General features: G+C 43.7%; 1 protein-coding gene across 1 annotated transcript; it reads left to right on the top strand.

The window, feature by feature from the left end:
• Positions 1–8,014: 8,014 nt before the first annotated feature.
• On the top strand, positions 8,015–22,443 carry sec16a (SEC16 homolog A, endoplasmic reticulum export factor; the record flags this gene model as incomplete). The annotated part of the gene is made up of 30 exons (XM_079234805.1): positions 8,015–11,494; positions 11,619–11,770; positions 12,002–12,090; positions 12,219–12,339; positions 12,518–12,716; positions 13,048–13,231; positions 13,395–13,537; positions 13,872–13,933; positions 14,450–14,588; positions 14,680–14,922; positions 15,011–15,108; positions 15,216–15,297; positions 15,413–15,530; positions 15,634–15,745; positions 15,841–15,946; positions 17,642–17,782; positions 17,890–18,003; positions 18,236–18,434; positions 18,548–19,068; positions 19,187–19,234; positions 19,551–19,715; positions 19,812–19,913; positions 20,038–20,094; positions 20,188–20,308; positions 20,461–20,598; positions 20,739–20,821; positions 20,939–21,010; positions 21,437–21,496; positions 22,132–22,203; positions 22,317–22,443. 30 exons carry the CDS (start codon positions 8,015–8,017, stop codon positions 22,389–22,391), a joined length of 7,296 nt encoding a protein of 2,431 aa, XP_079090931.1. The 3' UTR covers positions 22,392–22,443.
• Positions 22,444–24,024: the final 1,581 nt, after the last annotated feature.

Genomic DNA, 24,024 nt, shown 5'->3' with positions numbered 1-24,024 from the left:
ATTATTATTATTATTATTAACATGTTAGTCTTAAGAGTATGTCTTCAACAGGGTTTGTATTTAAGATGATTTGTGTGTGTGTGTGTGTGTGTGTGTGTGTGTGTGTGTGTGTGTGTGTGTGTGTGTATGTGTGTGTGTCTCGTCCATGTCACCATAAATCATAGCAAAAGGTGATTAGTTAGCCAGAAATAGCTGACTGGCTTTTTTGCTTATTGGTGAGTCACATCTGTCACAGAGATAAATCACATACTTTCCTGCATTATCTCTACATCTTCAGAAAGTAGAATATCACTTATCTCTCTCCACTCATCTTCGCTTTACCTTTATTCTAATCTTATCTTCTGTCCACATTTTGTTCTGAACTGTTCACAGTTATTGTCTTCCACCTCTGTTGCTGGATCTTAACCCATCTATTTCTTATTCCTAAACAAGTCTATAGCCATGCTCGAGACTCTGTTTTTTTGTGGGCACAGTGGTGATAGGAGCTAAACGCTAACACATCTTAGTTTAGCGTGGTAGAATGCCAACAGGAAAACAGCAGGAAAAAACAGGGGCTCATCAATGCCGTAAGGACGCCACGTAAGACCACCATGGATATACAGTATGTATAACATTAAAAAACAGTCCATTAAATAGTTGTGGAGACATGTGACCAAAAAACAAAAATGTCTGCCAGGTGGGGTCGTCACCAATGTAATTAGGATTCATCCACTGGGGACCACGAATGTTTGTACAAAATGTCATGGCCTCCACTGCCCCTAAATGCTTATCATGGGTTAAGTACAAAGGGTCAATGTTCATGTTTGTACCTGTATGTGACGATTAAAATAAATATTTAGTTTAGTTTATTTAGAGATATTTAAGGAGACTAAAGTGGCGGACCAACAGACCAACAGGCCAACATTGCCATCCATAAATGCCGCTAGCATGGCTAACGACAGAGGCCACCATGTGCAATCTTGAGGTGAAACTTGCCTTTGTTTTGTTTTTTTCATGAGCCCTGGTGGTCGTTACAGTTTTTAGGCCAATCAATGAGAGAGGTGACATGGAAAATGCAGTGACAGAAGCCCGTTATCCTGCTAAAGAGACTATATTAGCTGTCATGCTAGAATGAATAAAGTTCATACATTCGCTGTATACTGCATATACAGAAAGTGGACGCTCCTTGTTGACACTGAATTGACCTCTTCAAGCTCAAACTATATTGGCTGCAGACTGTGAGACATCAATTAAAGCCAGAACTGTGTCTTCACATTAAACTGGTATTTGATATCCCGATCAAGGCTACTGCTTTCAACCAAGGCCAAGCGAGGGGCGACAGGAGGGAGGGGAGGGTCCTCCAGGGGGATGCTGGAGGGTGTGTGAAGCGCTGGCCTGCGTGCCGTCGACCAGCCGCCCGAGGGGGAGGCACATGGTGCCAACAGCTGCCATGGTGAAACGCTAACCCCTCTAAATGCTCCGTCCAGTAAACAACGTTGGGCTGAACACATGCCAATGGGGGAGCCTGGGTGAGGAAGGGGTGAAGAGGGTGAATGGGGCGACCCAGCTGACACCGTGGAGAAAGGAGAATTGACCCCTGTGAAATGGCTTATTAAAGTGTGGTGGTCACCATTCCGGGGGGCCTACACAGCATAAGACAGTGAGAGAAACTCAAAACCCTCTTTGGCAGACTGAGCACCGTGCATGCCACAAGCCACAGACAGGAAGCCCCAGATTCAAGAGATACTTTCATTGGATGTATTTACACAGAACACACCACATGCATGAAATACTGACAACGGGCGGTTTTATTTTAATTGCAGTACCCAAAGACTAATCATGTATGAGTTCATTTTTATTTTACTATTGGGGATGATGGGTGGAACAAGATTTGAACTAAGTATCCATCCTTCCCCCGTCAAATACAATGCATTCAGATCCATATGTGACTTATTTTATTGTGATAAATGAAGTACACTCTGCGAAGCCTGTTGGAGCCGCTAGAGGTTCCCATGCCCTGAGACCCCCGACGGAGTGGCAGGAGCAGATGTAACGTCTGCAGTCCCTTGCTTGTAAAACAATCCATCTCACACTTGGAAAAACATTACTTTACACCTCCATTGTCTCCTATCACTCTTGCTTTAATCAACAAGAACATCTGAATCTTGTTTGTTTGATACATAAAAAGTGTATACGTAATTTCGCACGAGTTTCCATCAATACGATGGAACTCCAGCCCAGAGAGTCCAGCACATAACCCCTTGTAAAACAGCAAATTAATAGCGTCCACTTCAGTATTTGTAGAATGAACTTAGTAACAAGATATAATGTGTTACTAAGTGAGCTTCTAGAGCCAGGCTAGCTGTTTCCCTCTATGTCAAGCCATTGTGCTAAGCTAAGCTAACCAGCTGCTGCCTGTAGCTTCATTGCTGGATTTAAGTTGTGTTTTTTTACTGCACTAAAGGTATAGTGGGAGGTATAGTGTTGGATTGGGATGCCACCTATTGGTAACCACCAAAACCTATTTGTTAAGCAAGAGGAAACATCATAATGTCTTGTATAACGTCAACGTGCCATGAAACTCTGTTTCATCATTCACAGCAACTAAATCACGGAAGCTTGAGGCACAAGGCCTCTGTTGAAAACTGATTTCTTATCAGCCTTCCAGCATGATTTTTGGGGGAATATCTGGAGTTTCTGATGACTTTCTAGCACAGAGCGAGCTGGAAAAAGCTCACAAAGAGATTTGATCTCGAAAGTGTTGACAATGTAGACCAGGTTATGTATTGCAGCATAAGATCTTTTTGGGGAATGAACTTTGTGCTCTACAAGATGTCTTTGATTGCTTTTCATCAGAAAATGCCATATTTAAAAAATAAATTACAGGAAACATTTTTCATTCGCAACATAAATCGGGTATGTAAATGAAATGAACATGACCCCTGTTAGTTACTGTTGCTACGCCTGTCAATTAAAGCACACATGCAGTTTACATTGGCGATGAGAAACAGCATTATTGAGCTAGTATTGCAGTGCAGAGCTATTATTTTCTGGTATTTTAAGTGTGGTAAGTGGCAACCCTTTCTCCTTTGTTAATGTAAGCTTACATAAAGCAGTGGGTTTCCTTGTTTTTGTTACAAGAGAACAAACTATTTTTGGACGAGGACTAACTACTGTGTTTGGCAAATAAAGAGAGGTTATACGTTTGGCTTTGGTACGTGAGCGTTCCCAGGCTAGCTCAGTATTACTGCTTGCTATCTAGATGTGTAGTAAAATAAAACAGCTAATGTTTCTTTCATTTTTTACTGGGGAAAGGAACAGATTTGATCAACAATCGGTTCCGGGTGATTATTATGGTAATATAATGTGGTTGGATAGATGTGTTTAAATTGATGTGATTATTGCTGTTACAAACTCACTGACATGTTGTTTTTAATCCAGTACGTACCACAGAGATGGAGGTCGGGTGACTCTTCTCTTCTTCTCTGATGGTCCCTATAATGACCAAAGGGGGAATTGTGGTGGAAATGTATCATATTGTGCTATTTTAAGTGTAACTTTTATTGCTGAATTCTGAACACAGAGACGGTTCATCTTGACCTAGTCTGCTAGGCACCATCGAAATGACGTCAATAACAAACTCACCCTTTCTCCCAGGGCCTGCAGACCACGGCATCTAGGATAAGATTGCCAAGGGGGAGGTATGACTAATGTGTCAGACCTCTGAACCATCTGTCCATTCAATTGAATATTCCCAGTATCTGTTCAATAAATGCTAAAAGACATTTAAGTGTTTCACATCGCATTATTTTTCTCTAAAGAAGATTGAAAAGGTTCATTTCCACAATACCAGTAACTGTGTTACTTTCAGTCGTTCTTTTTTGTTCTACTTCCTTCTGAAAGACTGCGTCCGTGTAAACAATAACGCAGCAGCATGACAGGATTGGGTTTCTCATGGCAGCAACTTGAACACTGGTTTATCATGAAGGGATGCGAGAGATTCTCTGATAGGAGATGTTCAACTCCCTTCACTCTAATCTTTGCATCCTGTGGTATAAAACAAGGCCCACACCTGCCCATACAATCTTTTCTATCATTCTATTAACCGTGCGTGTGTGTGTGTGTGTGTGTGTGTGTGTGTGTGTGTGTGTGTGTGTGTGTGTGTGTGTGTGTGTGTGTGTGTGTGTGTGTGTGTGCATGAGACAGAAGATGGGACTCTACATCTAAATATTTGTTATTCCCTTCTTCTGCTCCTCTATCTCAGTCATCACACACCTGCAGAATGTGACAGTTGATTACAAGCCTACGTGCCCCAGCAGGGATGAACTCACTCCGGGGACATTGTTCAGGGACCCGGTGCCATTAACAAACCACAGGCCTCAAGTTGATATTCAGGGGCTTATCAGGAGTTTAGACAGTGGTTTACCAAACATTAACCACTCTCCTGGCTCTCCTATATAAACACAACCTTAATGACAGACCAGACCAAGTCTCTGAGGACCAACACTGTCTGAGTCACTATACTGCATACCCACAGGAAGTGGTGCAAGAACGCAGATTTGTCGTGGACGACTGTATTGAAGTGACAGGGAAAAGATGAAGCTTGAAATGAGAACAGGGAGGTGTGTGAGCGTGTTGTTGTTTACTGTGGTGGGTGTGAGAAACAGTGTGTGTGCATACTGTGCACACGTGTAAAACCTAAAATACAACTTCAGTTACAGCACTACAAGTTATGTTGCTACATTTTACTTCACCCCCCCCCCTACACATTTCATAACATGTGAAAATGTAATGGATGTTTATAAAAAACTAAAATGTAGTTGTATATAGATAAATACTTTTAATGGTTTGTTGTCAGCAATTGCGTTATGTTCATCATAGTGAATTATTACTATATTTCTTTGTTATCAATCCAGTGTATCAACTTTAGTTGAAATTATGTGAAACAATGAATTTAGTAAAATCAGTAGGATTTATCACAAGTTTATCCTATTATGAGACATACACTATGACAAGTTGTCACATATAAGATAAAGCCGAGCTGAAGATTACTCAACACACTCATCCAACACCAAGAGGACCAGCCAGGGGTTTTTAGGTGTTAACTTGAGGGTCTGTTCTAACCTGCCCCGAGTCTCAAGACGCAGTCTAGTGGGAGGGTAGGTTTCGGTTGACAAGTCTGAGCGAAAGTAGAAGAAAAGAGGGTGTGTGAACATAAATCTGCGCGTATTATGAATGTTTGAACTGTCCACTAAGAGTTTAAGAGTGTTCCTCTCATTTGTGCTACATGCCCATAACTTATCCTGGGCTACTTGTGCATTTTCTTTGAAACAGAGAGGGCTTTTGTTAATTTTACTAGGTCTCATGTAGAATTGCCAATGAATAAACACTGGCCTGGTGGTCGCATGGAAAGTTAGATAAGATATAACTATTAGTAGGGTGGATCATGTATTCATTATCACTGAATATATTACAAAAAATGGAGTTTAACTGTTGCATTGTTGGATACATGCTTCAAGAATGATTAATTTTGACATGCACATAATTAGATATAGTAATGTGTTAGTATCAATCACGGATCCCAAACATCTGTATTTGCAACTATGCATTTATCATTTGAACATTTAGTCATACAATTAATAAAAATGCATGTTGCAATACATCGTTTGCTTTTGTTTTAATTGGATCGTAGCCAAAGACTTTCTTTTTTAAACTTTCCAAAACATGACACATTTTGATGGAAAGGGGGGCAGGTAGTATTTTAATATTTAAATACACTGTTAAACTCCATACCATCGTCTTATATAGCTGCATGACACAGATCAGCAATGAATCAAAACAAAAATTAAAAAAACAAACAAAATGTTTTTATTTTATTATTCCCGATTGTGGTTTCTGGCTTCCCTTCATAGTGTATATCACAACACAGCGCTCCCCCTAGTGGACGAATGTTCACATTACCTGCAATCTCTAATGTTGCTGGTTCCTATCTTTCACTTTTGGCTCTTATCTTTGGTACTATAATATATTGCATAAAAGTGTACCATAATCTTTTGTTGCACATATATAATGTAATCTGTGTATGACATCGGTGACTTTTTATATATATTTTAAATACACTGTAACTCGTTGATCCGGAATATTAGGAAACTACTCCATTGATTTTTTATTTATGTTTCATTTATTTACACTGGCGTAGGGTAATATCAATGTCATTAATCAATCTTAGAGGCACATAAATTGATTCAGATAAATACACAAAATGTACCTTTAACAAGCCCCGCCACGTAGTGACGCAATGGGTGTTTGGCCCGTGACGCTGCATGTACACGTAGCCTAGTAGGATGTGTTCATTGAAGATGGTGGCGGTGTGTCAGACTCACTGTCCTGCACACTAGTAAGAAATTGATTCTTTTTGTATACATTTCCGACCTCGGGTAAGAGTAAACATGTACCATCGTAAACAATGCGTCACTCTAAACGTTTCCATCTGGTTTATATAATGGTTACCCTTGTAACTAGCTTAGGCTAGTTAGCAAGCAAAGCTAACTAAGCACCTATGCTAAGGCTAGCTGACCAAGCAGTGACCCTGTTTAAATTACGCCAGCGACCTGTAACTGTTCGGCATGCGTCCCTGTCAGTGTTAAATGTGTTCACATGGATAAGTCTGTTTGTTTTCGAGCAATCTTTGGACGGCAGGAGACTTTAGATCGCAGTGTTTTGATAGTTATGGCGTTCAGGACGTGTAGCCTTAGACCAATGTACCGTTAGCCATTGAGCACTCTGGTCCTTTCCTTGCAGGCTGCTTACTGTATAACGTTAATTTGATGTCGTGTCAAAACAAACAGGGGTGAGCTAACGTTACCGGTTAGAGTTTAACACATGTGAATTATTATCAGCTGTCGAAAGTGTTTATCTCAGGAGATAACTTAACTTTGTTTCGTTTTAATAATGACTGCTACCCGGTGAGTTTACGGGGTTGCAGAGATTCTTGCTGAATTTATAAATCTGGATGTTGTGACTAAAATATCCGGGATCACGTTTGTAGAGCTCGTCTGACCAAGAACACTTCCCCACTAACTCTCTCTTTTATGTTAACTTTCTATCAGTTGAAATGCTCAATGTCAGTCCATGCTAGCAACCCTGAACTTCTCACTGACAGCTTCGCAGTGTTTGTATCTGAAAAATATAATAATCTCGTCTGTTTAGTCAGCGTTTTTTTCAATCTTTTGTTTAGTATTTATGGCATCTTTGTTAAAATGTCTTGCCAGCAGCTAATCTTATCAACAAAAACGATGAAGCTGCGCAAAAGCACAAATTAGCAAGCTAGCAGCAGAGTTTATTTGACACTTTTTATGTAGCCGTCAGCTAGCTACTTCAGCCAGTTCCTGTTTAGTAATCTCAGCTTTACTTTCCGTTTTACAAAATAGCTGGCAGTCCCAATAAATACATAATTGCAATGTCAATTTGCTATTGGTCAATAGTTTGTTGAAGCCACTAGATTAAATAATTAAAATTTAAGACAGTTAAAATGACCATAGCTTCTCTTGTTTCAATGATATTGATGATATTATTTTAAGAAAATTGTTTTGTGTTGCTCCAGATACTTTTATATTGTCTCATAATGGATATTTTATTCTCAGTTCTACAGTTTTGTACATTTTTCCCAACAGAATAGAATAGGCATTTGCACTTGTTTAATGTTTATTCTACGTGTTTGAGTGAGATAAGTAAAACCATTATACTCAAGAGTACGCAATGTAATCAAAGTTGCCGTTCATTGCAATTAGTTATTTACTCTAAAAGGTACTGTAGCATTTTTCATAACATCTTAGCGCTGATGTAGAAATTGCCACGTTGTCCTGTATGTTTCAATATACAAATAAAGGTGTGGTAAAATCCATCAGAGACGCATGTGTAGCTTTTTGTTCACCACTCCCTCTTTCCTTTTCTTTACCCAGCTTTGCCTGACTTCAGTCTCTTCAGTGACATCTACTAGAGTGACCTGGTCCTCGGACCTGTTAGCTCTGCAGCCATGCAGCCCCCTCCTCGGACTGGACCTCCAGGACCCTCGGGCCCACCTCCTTCTGGACCCAATATGTTCCGCAGGACCAGGCCTCACAAGCATACAGCAGCAGCTACCGCCGCAATGCCACCCGCTGCACAACCCATGACGGACCCTTTTGCTTTTGTGAGAGCTCCTCCCCCCATGGCTGCAGGTGGTCTCTCAACAATACCCAACAGCAATCCTCCACCAATGCAAGCCCCACCTAATGCCATGTACTCGCAGGCTGGCTCAGGGCTGCCTCCACAACCACAGACACTGGGGGATGTCCCAGCTCCTCTTTCTGGTCCCCCACCCTCCTCTCTACCTGGGGTGACACTGTTCAACCCTCACAGTGCAGCATCCTCTGGTGTTTACCCAGCACCTAGTCCTGTAGGATATGCATCCTCACATGGTGAAATGGGCTATTTTAATTCTACAGAACAAACACCATCCATGGCCACCGAACCACCACCTGTGGCCCAGGCACCGGGTCAGACACCTTTTAACCAGGAATTCCAAGGACAGCTTGCTCCTCACCCCATGTTGTTCCAGCCTGTACCTCCCACCGCCTCCTATTCTCAGTGGGCCCCTGATCACGGAAGTCGCCCTCCATCAGTTCAGAACTATTTCCAGCCTACTAGTGACCCTCCGCCACAGCCTTTCAATTTACCTCCACAGACCCAGATGTACCCCTCCCACACCCCATCGCCCCATCACAACAACCCCACCCCTCCAACACAACCTGGACATCCCCAGATTCAAGCTCCTCTTCCTCTCCAGAACCCTGTACATGCTCCCACTTCTCAGTGGCCTGACCCAAATGCACCCCAGCAGCATAATTCCCACTTCCAAACTCAGAGCTACTTCAGTCAGACCTCTGACCCCCAGGACTCATGGTTCAATGTTCCTCCACAGGACTCAGGCTACCACCAAATGGGGACCGGCTTAGCCCATCCTCAACCCCGGCCTTACTCTGTTGGATCCCAACATGCGTCCAACGCTGGGGCTGGGGCTGGGGCTGGGGCTGGGCCTGGGGCTGGGCCTAGTTCTGGTTTTGTCCCTGCCCCAGTCCCATACTCTCAGGAGTCTGGTGCAATCTCAATGTTCTTCAAAGACAATGATGTGGAAAATGAAGAAACACTGGCTGGAGAGAGAAACAAGGCAGTGAATGGTATCCCTGGATCTTTTCCATATCAGAGCAACCCACAAGCCCACAGTGGCCAAGCAGATGTTCCTTTGGATTATCAAGGACCTTCTCTGCAAGATCATTCACACCTACCATACATGAATGATGGTGACCATGCCCCACAGGCTAGTACCCATAGGTCTCCCGATTCCCAGTACGACCATGTGGAGAATTTGGAGTGTGTCCCAAACCAGGAAGTATTACCCAGTGATATCCATGGCAGCCCTGCTGCTACTGCAGCACATGGAGTTGACCAGTTTGAAGCCGGGCCTAACCTGGAGACTCCCGATTCTATTCAAAGACCAATTAGATCTGCCAGTGTGTCATCCAACTATAGCAATATGAGCCATGGAAGTGGAAGTGGCTCTCGACGGCAACAAGGAGTAGTTGGTACCTTTATTCAGCAGGAAAGCCCACGTCTCACTGATGATGCTAACCTGTCTGCTGCCACTGGAGGCTACTTTGAGCAGATTGACACTTCTCCAGCTGTAGATATGGGTGTGCAACAGAGCTCTCTGGAGCAGATGTGGCCTACCACACCTAGCCCCCCAAAACCGACTGGTATCTTTCAGGCCAGTGCTAACAGCTCTTTTGAACCTGTGCGCGCTCATGGGGTTGGGGTGCGTCCTGCTGAAGTTGATAGGGCTAATATGGTCGTAGAAGGGGGTGCAGATACTACACCTGGCAACCTGGAGCAGCCGCCAGATAATATGGAAAATATTTATGGCTCAGGACACCCCCTGCCTGCTGTGGCTGGAAGTAGTGTTCCTCATCTACCACACCCAGTGGTTCACTCTCACTCTCGACCTTCATCCCGTGCTTTTGGGGGCAGTCGGCCCTGTGAGAGCCCTGCCACTACTCTGTGGGCTCAGCATGATCCTGCCAGCTTGGGCGCTAACATCCTCCTAGCCCCTGCTGCTCCAATAGTTCTTGCACCTTTACGAGAGCCCAGTGCGGATGTCATCCAACCTCCAGAGGATGGCCCACTGGACCTGCAACCCGCGCAGAGAATCCAGCCAACTTCACAGCAACACTCCGAGAACCTAGAGAACCCACCAAAGGTGAGTGAGGCAGAGCCAACTGACCCTCAAGGCAACCTGGGCTATGCTTCTCTCCTTGTGTCCGACTCGCTCGACCAGCCTGTTTTGATTGCCCCGCCAGTGTCCAATTACAGTGTGATTCCCCCCAGTACCCCTGCTCAAGCACCCAGTCAAAGTAGCCTTAGGGAATCAACCCCCCCTGTAAGAATTGTCCCACAGGGTGCAAGTACCTCCCAACCACCTCCAATGATCTCTAATCACAATCCATTGTTTGCTCCTGGACCTATAAGCTTCAATTCTTCTGCCTCAAACCAGGGCCCGCTAAATCTGACCCGAGACCACACAGAAGCAACAACATCAGACGTCACTGCTCCACCGCAGTCTCAGCCAGTCCGCCCTCCTCTCTCAAGGGGCCAATCATTGGCTGGAGACAGCCACTCTGCTCTCCAAGTTAATCCACAGGCTTCTCTTGTGACTGCTCCTGTCTCTAATCATAATCAGCCATCAAATTATGAACTGCTTGATTTTTCTATGCACCAATCACAAGCCCAGAGCCAAACATCTGGCCATCCTTCCTCTCTACACGAGTCTCCACAGTCGAGTAATGGATTTTACCTACAGGTCACCAAAGATGCTCAGCAGGGGGCAAGAACGCAAGGGAATGTCCCTGTCCAGACGCCGGCCTCTTCATCTACCCCACAGGTACCACCAGCACCCTCTCAAGCAGCTGCGAACATCCAGCCGCCACCAGCTGAACCGCCTCAGACATCAGACCCTCAGGCTGCACTGCAGGGACAACATTATGCTCCTCCTGTTCCAGAGAGTGGAGCACAACCTCCCCTTGACCAGTATCCACCTCCAGCACAGGGGCCTGCCGTAGGGCCTGCTCCGGCATCCGCTGCGGCATACCCCACCGCTGCATACCCCCCATGGCCTCGAGGACCAGTTCCTCCAGGAGCTTACCAGCCAGGTCCTGGAGGACCAGTTCCTCCAGGAGCTTACCAGCCAGGTCCTGGAGGACCAGTTCCTCCAGGAGCTTCCCAGCCAGGTCCTGCAGAACCACCTCGACCACCCTCCTCTGCAGGCAGCCAGCAAGGATATGGGCCCCCTCCTCCAGGGCCAGCACAGATGTATGGTGGCTATTATGGTAATTATGGAGACTACCCGGATAGCAGAGCACCATATCCACCTGGCCAATACCCACCTCCACCTGGGGATCCTAGAGCACAGCAATATTATCAAGTACGTGGACATTTTTTTTGTTTGTAAAGATGTACGAAATGCCCAATAACGTCATGGGTGAACAACTTCAGCAATGGCATGTAAGAAATTAAATTAAAAATCCCTAATTGCTCTTACCTTACAGGAGGGTCCATACAGGGGCAGAGCAGATCCTTGGTATGGCAGATATGAAGGGCAGGTCCCACCGAATCGCGATCCAAACTACCAGTACAGGGAGCCTCCACCAGAACGACCCAGCTCCAGAACTAGTCAGTACTCTGACAGGCCCTCCTCCAGGTATGTGAACCCATCGCCATCGTTTATATGAAGCCAGCACCATTTCATTTACTCGTTAATTTGTTTATGCAGTTTTGAAGTGTCTTAAGATAATATTTAGATCTAGCTGAGGAATCCGTCATGGTGAGTTTTGTTTTGTGTACATGTGTTTCAAATAAACTCTAAAGTATGTTCAGATGGTCCTTGTACTTGACCTGTAAAGCTCACCTTTTTTCTTTCTTTCTCCCGTAGGCAAGGCTATCCTGACGATTACCAGAGAGCCAACCAAAGTGCCTATAATGAATATTATGCAGAGTACGCCAAACAATATGAATATGGAGGTATGAGTTGAAAGCTGTGATTACTTACTAAGATGTATATGTCAAACAATTGGTTCACAAAACGCATGAATCTTTTTGTGTATCTAAATGTTTTTTATAAAATCTCCTCCATATTTTCTTTTGGCAAGGATACAACTACGGACAGTATGACCCCCGTTACAGAGGATACTATGATCCCGCATACTGGGCTAATTATGATGACAGAACCAGAGAAAATTACTATAATCAACAGGCGGCTTATCCTGCCAGGTATGTTGAGAAACCCATTCATGTACATTTAAATTGTTGCTCATACATTAATGTATTATGGTGTATAGCTTCTGTTTACTTATGTGGCTGATGGCTAATAGATTGAAAACGAAAGTTAAAGGTTATCTAAGTGCGATCTGTCAGATAAATAAACAAACACGGTACGCTCTACTCACAGGAAAGAGGGCTATGATGATCAGTGGCGCTACTATCCCGGTTATGATGCCAGTTTTGATGAAGATAACCGCCGACGCGCAGAAACGTACGCCGATGACTTTGACCGACGCAGTGTCCACAGCGAGCAGTCGGCACATAGTGCGCACAGCTCTCAAAGCCACCACAGCAGACGGAGCAGCTTCAGCTCACGATCACAACAGGTGAATATGCAGATTTGTCTTGTATGCATTGGTGTATTTTACCTGTTGGCGTTTTTGCTTAACCTACACTTTTGTGACCTACATAAAGTTCTCAGCATCATCCCAATAAGTATCAGCAGTTTAGGCTTAACATATAGATGCTAACCTGGCAGCTCATTCTGAAACCAAAAAGGTGAAACAAATGGCTAACTCTGCTTTCTTGAAATGTGTTTTTACGCTTATAAACTGGTTGTTGTTATTCTTGGAAATGTGGGCAACTTACAGTATGTGCGTGTTTATTTTTATTTGTTTTCCTATTTGATAATTAACTTAATGTCTTCACACCCTGCAGAGCCAGGTGTACAGAAGCCAGCCTGACTTAGTGTCAGCAGCCTTTGACGCCACATCATCCACGCTGGCTGTGGATTACTCCTATGGACAGTACGCAAACCCGGCTGATGCCACCCAGAACTACAGCCAGTACCTCTATCCCTCTGAGTACCCGGCAGACAGCACCTGGATCGCCCCTGAGCAACGTAAGTACACAGCCCTTAGTCTCAAGAAAGTTGTCATTTATTGAACGGTAAGTCTAAAAAGACCAACAAAATTGACTCGAGTTCAGTCAAGTACAAATGAAACCACTAGATTTGGGACATTATACTGGTTCCTTCATTTGTCCGACTGATGTGTTCCCTCTAGCTCCTCCACGTCCTGCAACCCCAGAGAAGTTCAGCATGCCCCACCGTTGTGCCCGCTTTGGACCTGGTGGTCATCTGGTCCAAGTTCTGCCCAACCTCCCCTCAGCTGGACAGCCTGCTCTCGTTGATATCCACAATATGGAGGTACATTTTTGAAACATTGTATTTCAACAAGTTTTGGTCCATTTAGTTTGTATCATGAAAAGCTAGCAACAGCGGGACGGAATTTAGGAAATGTTGCTGTTGCGCTATTTCAGGCATTCCTTTTATACAGAAAGACTAGGTAATTAAAACCCTATAACATGCAAACTCAGTCAAATGTAGCAAGTGCTTCTTCGGGCTCTTACATGCTGCTCATACTGTCAGAATATGGTAGCTTTCCTTGTGATTTTCCTTTCTTTTTCTGTTAGAGAACATGCATATAACTGCTACACAAAGGCTGGGTGAAGTCATTTATTTGAGCCATATGTCTTTGCAGATCATTCTGCAAGACACCCCGGATCAGGCAGAACTACGAGCTTTCCCTGGACCTCTTGTTAAGTAAGTGCATGCTGCAGCTTTTGTCCATCACAAATGTCTTTCAGTCGTTGACCTTGTAGAGGACAATGGTGGCTAAGTTCTATATTTTGTTATTGTCTGCGACCCCCATGAAAAGAACACCATCAATGCATTAGCCTGACTTCCTTCATCTATTGGTCCATTGGTTCCTATTGAAAGTTGCAATCTTAAAAATCAGGTCATGAGCAGTACAGAGTAGATAGTGTATTTGCTAGGGCATTGGCTACACAGACAATACTTCAATTCATTGTTGGTTTCGGTCTTTTCAAAAAATTTCTTGATAAGGAAAAAAAAGTCCCCACAAGTATCCATATGACTTTCCCAGCACTGCATATTTAGCTCCAAACTACCCATTTGGATACAAATTGTTGTCCATATTGTCTATAAATACATACAGAACAGTTTGTATGCATCTCTTGATATCTGTAAGTATAAAAGGAAGCACTGGTTTGACCAGCCACTGCGGGTTCGTCTCACATCTTGTGTGCTGACCATCAGGGAGGAGACCCATAAGGTGGACGTGATAAAGTTCTCCCAGAACAAAGCGCTGGAGTGTTCTCGAGACAACAACCTCTTGGACAGGGACTCTGCCCGCCTGCTCTGGGAATTCATTGTGCTGCTCTGTAGACAGAACGGGGTAAGACTGTGAGAATATGTCAAAGTAGCAATGCGACTTTTGTATATCTTCCTGAATCAACTTTCTCACTGTCACACTCTTGTTTCTTAAGACTGTGGTCGGCACAGACATCGCGGACCTGTTGCTGAAGGAGCATCGCTCTGTCTGGCTACCGGGCAAATGTCCAAATGAAGCCAACTTGATTGATTTTAACAATGAACCGCTGGCACGAGCCGAGGAAGAGCCAGGAGCTGGACCGCTATCCCTCCTGTCCGACACCTTCATGACTGTCCCAGAGAACCTCGGCAAGGAAACAGAACGCTTCAGGGAGCTGCTGCTGTTTGGCCGTAAGAAGGTAAAGAGACGCACTCTTTCTCTGCATAAAGTCATTGAACTAGTATCTTGTGAAATCTGAAACGAGTTCTACTTTGCCTGTTAAATAGGATGCGCTAGAAGCAGCTATGAAGGGCGGTCTCTGGGGCCACGCCCTGCTGTTGGCCAGTAAGATGGACAACAGAACACATGCACGTGTAATGACAAGGTAAAGCACCAGTGACATTGACGGTTGGGACTCGTAGACTTAGCTGCACCTATATTCTGTGATGATTTTAACAGATATAAAGGTGTTCTATTTATTTTGTTGTTTAGGTTTGCCAACAGTTTGCCTATCAATGATCCTCTTCAGACAGTGTACCAGCTGATGTCAGGGAGGATGCCTGCATCAGCCACTGTAAGTATTTCTTCCTCCCTCGCTCTTTCTTTGACACTTCACAATTATTCAGAAGTTACACAAGCTCATAGTCCTTATTGCCACTTAAGTTGAGTTATGTTTCGTACTCATACAGTGCTGCGGAGAGGAGAAGTGGGGTGACTGGCGCCCTCACCTGGCCATGGTGCTGTCTAACCTCACACACACCCTGGACCTGGACACTCGCACAATCACCACTATGGGGGACACTCTCGGTAGGATGGCATCTCGCTGCACTGAGCTAACATGGTTTTCATTGTTTACCACAACCAGCACGTTACCTCACATTCTCTCTGTGCTGATTCTGTGTTGTGGCAGTATCCAAGGGGCTGGTTGACGCTGCACACTTCTGCTACTTGATGGCCCAAGTTGGTCTGGGAGTTTTCACGAAGAAGAGCACTAAGATGGTTCTGATTGGCTCCAACCACAGGTTAGAGACGGGTGTTCACACATGTCTGCGAGAAACCACAATTTTCACATATTATGCCACACACATAACCTCATCTTTGTTTTTCTTCACCTCAGTTTGCCCTTTTACCAATGTGCGACCAATGAAGCTATCCAGAGGACTGAGGCCTATGAGTATGCTCAGTCTCTGGGCTCCCAGTCGTGCTCACTACCCAATTTCCAGGTAGATGTTTTGGTACTTATAGATAAATGAATGAACCAACACACAGTTTCTCTTTATAGAAGTGTCCCAAAAAGTAATTCATGAATAGATCTGTGAAGACTACTCAAGAAGTGTTTACATTTCCCTTCCAGTGTGGAATAAGACAGGATTTAAAAAGTCTACTACTGAGGAATAACCAGAGGTGTCAAACGTATTCACATTCATTACTCAAGTAGAAGTATAGATACTAGGGTTTAAAAATACTTCTGTAAAAGTTGAAGTATCAACTCAAGCTTTTTACTTAAGTAAAAGTGTAAAAGTACTGGTTTAAAAACTACTTAAAAGTATAAAAGTAAAAGTAATGTAAGGGGAATTTTTTTTCATTAAGGACAAACTCTTAAGCCGCGTCTCAGGGGCCTATAGTGCACTACCCCACCTCCCCCAAAACAATCATTTTTATAAAGGCCATAATGACTGTAATGTTTTAAAATGTTATGTTAAAAAATGTGGGATCGACGACTCTGACACAAACACTTAAAGCTGTGGTTCTCAAACTTTTTCTGTAAATAACATAATTGTGTGACTCATCTGTGCTTTTATAAATAACAGAATAAAGAAAATTGCAATCACTTTCAAGTAAATCAGATTGCCCCATCAGACAATGTTTTGTGTAAATTCTATCTGTGCAAAAAATAACTCATATTTAGCTACTATTAAATAGCTCATTGTGGAAAACAATAAGCTTTTAATTTTTCTTGCCAAACAAAACAGAATGAGTGCAGATATGTGAGCCATCACGTTGTATCGGTATTAGTGGCTGCAGTGAGCTGCTTTCCTCGACACATATGTTATAAACGGGGTTGTAGATTTGATACGGCCTCTCTCAATTCATGTTTAATATTGAGCTTAGATCTGTTTTTTTATTTTGAGAAACGCAACAGCAGGAAAAGACGAGCTTACGGCGTCGCGTCAAATCGCGCATGCATAAGCGTAACCTGTTAACGGCGTACCGTAACCATTTACCCAAAAGTACAGGCATTTGTCCATGTATTTATTAATGACTTCGTTTTATATCCGTGTACTTTTGTAATATGTGAAGCCAGCTGCTCATTGTTGATAGAAGACACGAGCACCGTGGCTCGTTTCACCTGAGCAGGAGAGCTGCTCCGGGTCCAGAGAGCTGCTCCGGGTCCAGAGAGCTGCTCCGGGTTCAGAGAGCTGCTCCGGGTTCAGAGAGCTGCTCCGGGTTCAGAGAGCTGCTCCGGTGCGAGGAGAACTCCGGTGCTCCTCACAGGAGCGCTGCTGTTGCACCTTCACCCTGGGAGCGTTTAAAACGCAGATATAGCGGTCTACTTTTCACGCGACATATTTTTCGACGCTCTCTGTCCGCTGGTGTGTGTGCTCAGTGCTCACCTGTGTGTGCACAACGGGGTGGAGAGGTTTTTTTTGTGTGTGGTTTTTGAACGATGACAACCAAAAAACAAAACAAACCAAAATTAAATAGTAACGAGGCTATTTTTAAAATGTAGGGAGTAGAAAGTACAGATATTTGCGTGAAAATGTAAGCAGTAGAAGTAAAAAGTCGTCTGAAAAATAAATACTCCAGTAAAGTATAGATACCCAAAATTTCTACTTAAGTAAAGTAACAAAGTATTTGTACTTCGTTACTTGACACCTCTGGGAATAACACTGTTCTTTAATCTTTATTGTCTCAAGGTGTTCAAGTTGATCTATGCATGCCGCTTGGCTGAAGCAGGCCTGAGTGCTCAGGCCTTCCACTACTGTGAAGTTATTTCTAGGAACGTCCTCATGCAGCCTTCCTATTACTCTCCTGTTTTACTGAGCCAAATTATACAGGTATGCACTCACTCTCCTTCTTGTCTACCCCTCTATACCTCCTCTGCTCAGATACATACCCGTTTTAGCATTCTAAGAAATTAAATTGTAATGCTGTATGTTGACAGATGTCGGAAAAGCTGCGATTCTTCGATCCACAACTGAAGGAGAAGCCAGAACGGGAGTTGTTCAATGAGCCTGAATGGCTGATCCACCTCAGGCAGCTGGATGGACAGATAAGGGTGAGGAGAAGAAAGAAACGTGTCTGTAGTTATGTGTGATTGTTTTTATTTACACACGGGTTTTCAAAATAAAGCTTTTTGTTTTTGGTAGTATTTTTTTTTTTTTCTACCATAATTAAACACCAATAATTCATCTGTTTTTCTGCATTTTTGGAATTTGAATTTATTCTCTAATCTGTTCCCATAGAACAAATGTTTAAATGTTGTCTTATTTTCGATATTTTTTTTTTAGACTGGTGTGATTACATACAACGAAGACAGAGAAACTCCTACTCAGTATGAATGCAGCAGCCCCAGCTCTGACTTGGACCGGCTGAGTCCACCTGAACCTTACGGTTTGCCTGAGTTGGATGGCCCCACCCCTGACAACCCACTAATGAGCTCATTAATGCCCGGGCCTCCCCCGCAGGGAGTTCAGTTGATGCCTCCAGGTGTGTGTGTGTGTGTGTGTAAACGTATTTGTGTTGTGTTTTCTTTTTAACCTCACTGTACTATGAGCCAGATTCAGAATGCATCAGATCTCATATCTTCTACTTTCTCTCAGCTCCCACCTCTATCCTCCAAGACGGGATGGTACCGCCTCAGTCTTTACCCTCCAATGAAGTGCCCCATTTCTACCCAGTACCCCCGAGTGGACCACCAGGCCAGATGGCCGTCTCAGGCTACCCTCCACAGAATCCTGGCTTTGCCCCGCCTCCCTTCCAACCACAACCGGAGCAGATAGAGATGTACCCGGGAGCCCATCAGCAGCCCCCACCTCTTCAAGTGGGCCAAATGTCGCCACACATGCACCCCCCTCAGGTGCCGCATTCACCAATACAGATGAACCACCCACCACCCCAGCAAATGCCCCAGCACATGCCCCAGCAAATGCCCCAGCAAATGCCCCAGCAAATGCCCCATCACATGCCCCAGCAAATGCCCCCTTCTCCCGGGCACATGCCACCTGCAGACCATATGTCCTACGCCCCACCAGAGATGCACCCTCCTCAGCCGATATCCTCCTCCCCACCCAAGAGCTCCTTCACGCCACAGATGGACTTCTATGACCACATGGCTCACATGGTCAGTATCTGGCTGTATGAATATCCCCAAAAATATTATGTATAGCCTTCTCCCTTGCTTTAGTGTTGTGTAAACGTGATAGAAAATAGTAACCAAGTTGTCTTTTGTGGCGCTGCAGGCCCCTGGGAGGAGATCGAGGACTACTTCACAATCTTCAATGCATTTGGTGCGTTTGTGTGTCACGTATAAACTGATACAAATAACCTTCTGATGAATCTGTTCAAGGCTTGTTGGATTTTGCACTGATGTGGAGCAGGGTTTTTTTTCTGCTCGGAAAAATGAATTGTATTTAAACTTTTGTTTCCAGATAATTAATTGAATCTCTACAATGTGATTCCTAGTCAATTCATTAATCATGTTACATTGTCAGTCTCAGAATGAGCATTAAATAAACAAAAGGCACCCCCGAAGCTCTTTCTCGATGATGCCCAAAAGCAAGGTATATATGTGTGATAGTCTGACTAGTATTTTCTGATCCACAGGCTCCAGGACGCCGCTCTCGCACCACCTCTGAATCATCCACTCACTCTGGTGGAAGAGAGCGGAGCAACTCGGCTGTCAAGCAGGCCTCTCCACCGCCTCCTTCGATTCCTGAACAGCCTCGCATAGAAGAGGCCAAGAAAGCCAAGAAGGACTCCCCGAAAAAGGTTCATATTCAGACATAACCGTTCAGAACAGATTCAGTGCTCCTACAGCGTTCATAAGTGATCACCAGTACTGTTTCCTTTCTTTCTTTCACACAGGGTGCTGGTGGTGGTGCTGGAGGTGGTGGTGGTGGTTGGCTAAACTGGCTCTATAGGAAGGGGAAGAATGAGGCTCACTTGCCAGATGACAAAAACAAATCTGTAAGTTAAAGCTGTTACATGTGCAGGTCTTATTTTAGCATTCGTCTGTATTAATTTTCATGTTTTTGCATGGGTTTTGTTTATGTACCTCGAGTGCTAAGAGCCCTATGTTCTTTATTGTCAGATTGTGTGGGATGAACAGAAGCAGAAATGGGTCGACTTGAACGAGCCTGAGGAAGAGGTCTGTAATGACGGGTTCATATTTTACGCAGACTGGCTTTGTTGAAAGCTTTATAGATCAACCAGTTCCCATTTTATTTGTGTATTTCTTTAGAGGAAGCCCCTTCCACCTCCTCCCCCTGGCTTTGCCAAGATGCCTCAGATGCCTGGCCCCGGAGGGCCTGCGGGACCTCCGGGTAGTGGTCCTCCTGTCAACATGTTCTCCAGGAGAGCAGGTTAGACCAGGGTTCACAAACACCATGCTTGACCTCGCATAATACTTTTGATAGCTGAATTACAAGTTGTTAAGAAATCAATCAAGGAGACGACCACATATTAGAACTAATTAGTCAGGCAGCTTTCACACCTGTTTTCTCTTTCTTCTCAGGCCCGAGGAGCAGATATGTGGACGTCCTGAACCCCAGTAGGATTGCTAAACCGGGCGGGTTAGCCCCTGCTCCTGCAGACATGTTCGCTCCTTTGGCGCCAATGTCCATGCCCGCTAACCTATTTGTGCCTAGTTCAGGTGTGTGTCAAGAATTAAATTGAAATGATGATTGAAAAAGTTAGTTTATGATGAGTGTAAATGTTTTTGTTTGATTTTTGGAAGCCAATGTATAATTAACGATTGAAGTAATACAATATTTGTCTGTATCTCTTGTTTAGCTCCTGACGATCAACAACCTCTAGAGGGCTGCGAAGGAGGGAATCAGGAGCAGAATTCACCAAACGCCATCGCTGCTACACAGGTATCTATTTCTCTTTACTGGTGAACCTAGTGAGTTTATGTTTAAATATCATACTTTCCATCTGGTGTAATTGTTGAAATGTGAAATCACTGATGCACTTTAATCAATGTGATGTAGATGTTCAGCCCAACGTTGTTACCACCTGCCCCAGAAGGTCCTGCTGTGCCTGACGGCTTACAGTCCGGGGAGGTAAGACATATTTCTCCTGTCCACTACTACTGTAGCCACCTTAGTACCATCATGCCACCACTGAATCATGACGCTCGACACCCTAACAAGCCAGTGTGTGCAGGGTGCTTCTTAGTCTGAATGTAAGATAATGTTAGAGGGTGAAGGATCATGGGAATGCATGCATGTCAACTTAAACTCTTTCCCCATAAACACGCTAAACGCGCAGCCTTGATGCAATGTTAAATCTGTGTTCCATTTGTTGTTTTAATCTAATTCTCTCCATGTCTGTTTATTCAAGAATCATAATCTTCTACCGCTAATTTTATTCATTTTCATTCTGAACTGTTGGATAGTGGAAACGTATCTAATCTGGTGCATGGGAGTTTGCTAATATGGGTTTGTGTTTTTGTTGTCGACTGTTTATTTCCCTTCTGCTGTCTTTAGCTCTCACGTTCTAGCTCAATGAGTTCTTTATCACGCGAAGTGAGTCAGCATTTAAACCAGGTACCTCCAGCTGGGCCTCGACCGGGCCACTCTCACCCCTGCCTGCCACCCACATAGCTCACCTCGTCACAAGTAGCACGCTTCTCCATTTGCACCTGAAGCTTCACCGCCCATCTAACCCAGGATGTCTGCCGGCTCACCTGCCTGCTGTCTCCAGCATTTCTAACATAACTCTGTACATGTTATGAACAACCAAACCTGGCAAATTATCAACAAATTAAAAGAAAATTAAACTAAGTGGTAGTAAGACGTAACACAGTTACGCTCCTTATTTTGATTTCTAGTGCCATCGTAAGGTCAGAATATAATTTTTCCAATCACTGGGTTTATGACCAAATATTTGCATCAGCCTCAGCTGTACTTTGTTTAGTTCTAGAGTTCAGAGTGACGCATGCTGGAGGCAGGACGACTCCCTTGCTCAACACAGAGCTTCAATAACACGTCATAAAGCTTGCATGGTTACTAAAATATATAAAAACGGTGCTTTGTCTTGCTGCCTCGATTTTCATTGTCATTACTTTCCACTTTTCCTTGACGTCAGTTTTAAAACGTTGTGCTCCTCACCTCCTACGCCCATAGAAGAGATATGACGGTAACACTGCACACACTGTAGTGACTGTGTGTGTTCTTTGCAGAGTCATGTTCAAGCCCAGGAAACGGCACCCGCTGGAGGCGTCACCTTTTATAACCCTGCACAGTTTGCACAGGTGAGGAAACGGACACGTTGTGCAGTTGTAAAACGGGCTCTCTCTTTTGTCACCTCTTCCCGTCATAATGCTTGTTCCTTGTTGCTGTTTTTACCCCTTTTTTTTTTTTCCAGACAAGTGCAACATCGGGAGGCGGACACCGCGCTGGACGTTTGGGCGGTCAGCGCCAGTACCCAGCGATGAAATAAACATCTTGCAGAGAGATTGTGTCGACAGACTTGTTGGATAGAGTTATATCCTACTTGGAAGTAAATGAAGCACATGGACACAGTGCTCTCTGCCTGGACCTTTTTTTTTTTTTTTTTTTTTCTTTTTTGTACCCGCACCTAAGAAGAGCCTAATAAGTCTCCATCATGTAGATCTTTGTCCCACCTCTTAACCACTCTTTCATCTATTTCTTTGGTTCAGTAATTGTCACTGGTGTATATTCTTGAAGGGCTTTTTTTTTTTCTTCTTTTTTTCTTGCATCCAAACAGAAAACAGACAGTTGTGTAATGGGTTTTAACACACATGCACATACAAGCTAAAACATGGATGCATTAATTTACATACTTTATGTTTTATGTACAATAAAAAAAAATGTTGCTCTTCGAATCTAACACTGTTAACAGAATGATCATCCCAGGTCCCGTTTTAGGTTTCCCTTTGTGTCTAAAGTCCAAATGTCCCCGTTTGATCGATTGATTGTATGTGTGATGGATAGAAAGTGGCACCTTTTTTAATTTCACATTGTGGACTTGTATGTGCATTAGCAGTGTCTGTGTCCTGTCGGCTGGAGATGAAGTGTTGTGTGAGAATGAATTGTGTCAATAGTGTATTGTCTGCTTTGTTTGCTTTTCCCCAGTCGCCCTCCAGTAAAGGAAAGCTGTTTGATGAAACAGGACAGACAGTCTGCAGTGTTTGGATGCTGCTCGTTTCAGATATTTATTTCAATGTCCTCCTGCCCGTGAGCAACTCTTGACTTTAAAGATGTGTCGGGGTCTTTTGTCCAAGTTAGGCTTCAGTTTCTCCTCTGAGAAATTTGACTCACTGAAACGATTGGAGATTTTCAGAGCCGCAGTAATTGGGATGAAAACTCTTTTAAAATGTCGCTAGAAAGAAATCTATCCAAATATTTGTATATCAGATTGATTGTATTTATGAGCTGTAGGCATAAGGTGGGTGTGGGTGGGTGTGTGTGTGTGTGTGTGTGTGTGTGTGCGCGCGTGTGTATGTGTGGAGAGCAACTATTTTTTTTCTGATAGCTTTGAAGAAATGCAGTTATGATTCACCAGAGATGACGCGGATTCATTGACTGATCGTTTGTATTGGCCGCTTCTGCAGACAAATAAATCTTTATCTAAATTGTAAATTGAGAGTTAATTGTGTTTCTAATAATTGTCATTTTTAATTTGCTGATGTGAATTTTAATTTGATTATTTGTCATCCTAAATGTTCTTGCTTCAATGATTTTGTAGACATCCGGTTATGATTTTAAAAGGTCCCCTTTTGTTTCAGAGAAGGAATAGTTTTGCCCAATGTTTATATTACATAAAACAGTGAATCCTATGGAAGCCCATTTTTGCCATGAAAAGTAAAAAATTAATTGAAAATGTAGCTGTGATAATAAAAAATATTCCCATGGTAAGTTATAATTATGAGTCTCTAAAGTATGCACTTGCATACTTGATAATTAGTTGGTCCTGTGTATTCTGATCTCTTCATGTCTGCTGCAATCCCTTTCAGCTCTGATCTAATAGTTGCAAGCATGTTGCTCCACTGTTCGATCACAAAAGCAGGCTCTTGAATCAGTTTGTAGTGAGCAAGCTCTCTAAAGATTTG

Source organism: Taurulus bubalis (genome assembly GCF_910589615.1).
Source record: "Taurulus bubalis genome assembly, chromosome: 19".
Lineage (NCBI taxonomy): Eukaryota > Metazoa > Chordata > Actinopteri > Perciformes > Cottidae > Taurulus > Taurulus bubalis.
The sequence above is the reverse complement of the archived record's forward strand: the minus strand, read 5'-3'. Positions and strand labels throughout refer to the sequence as shown.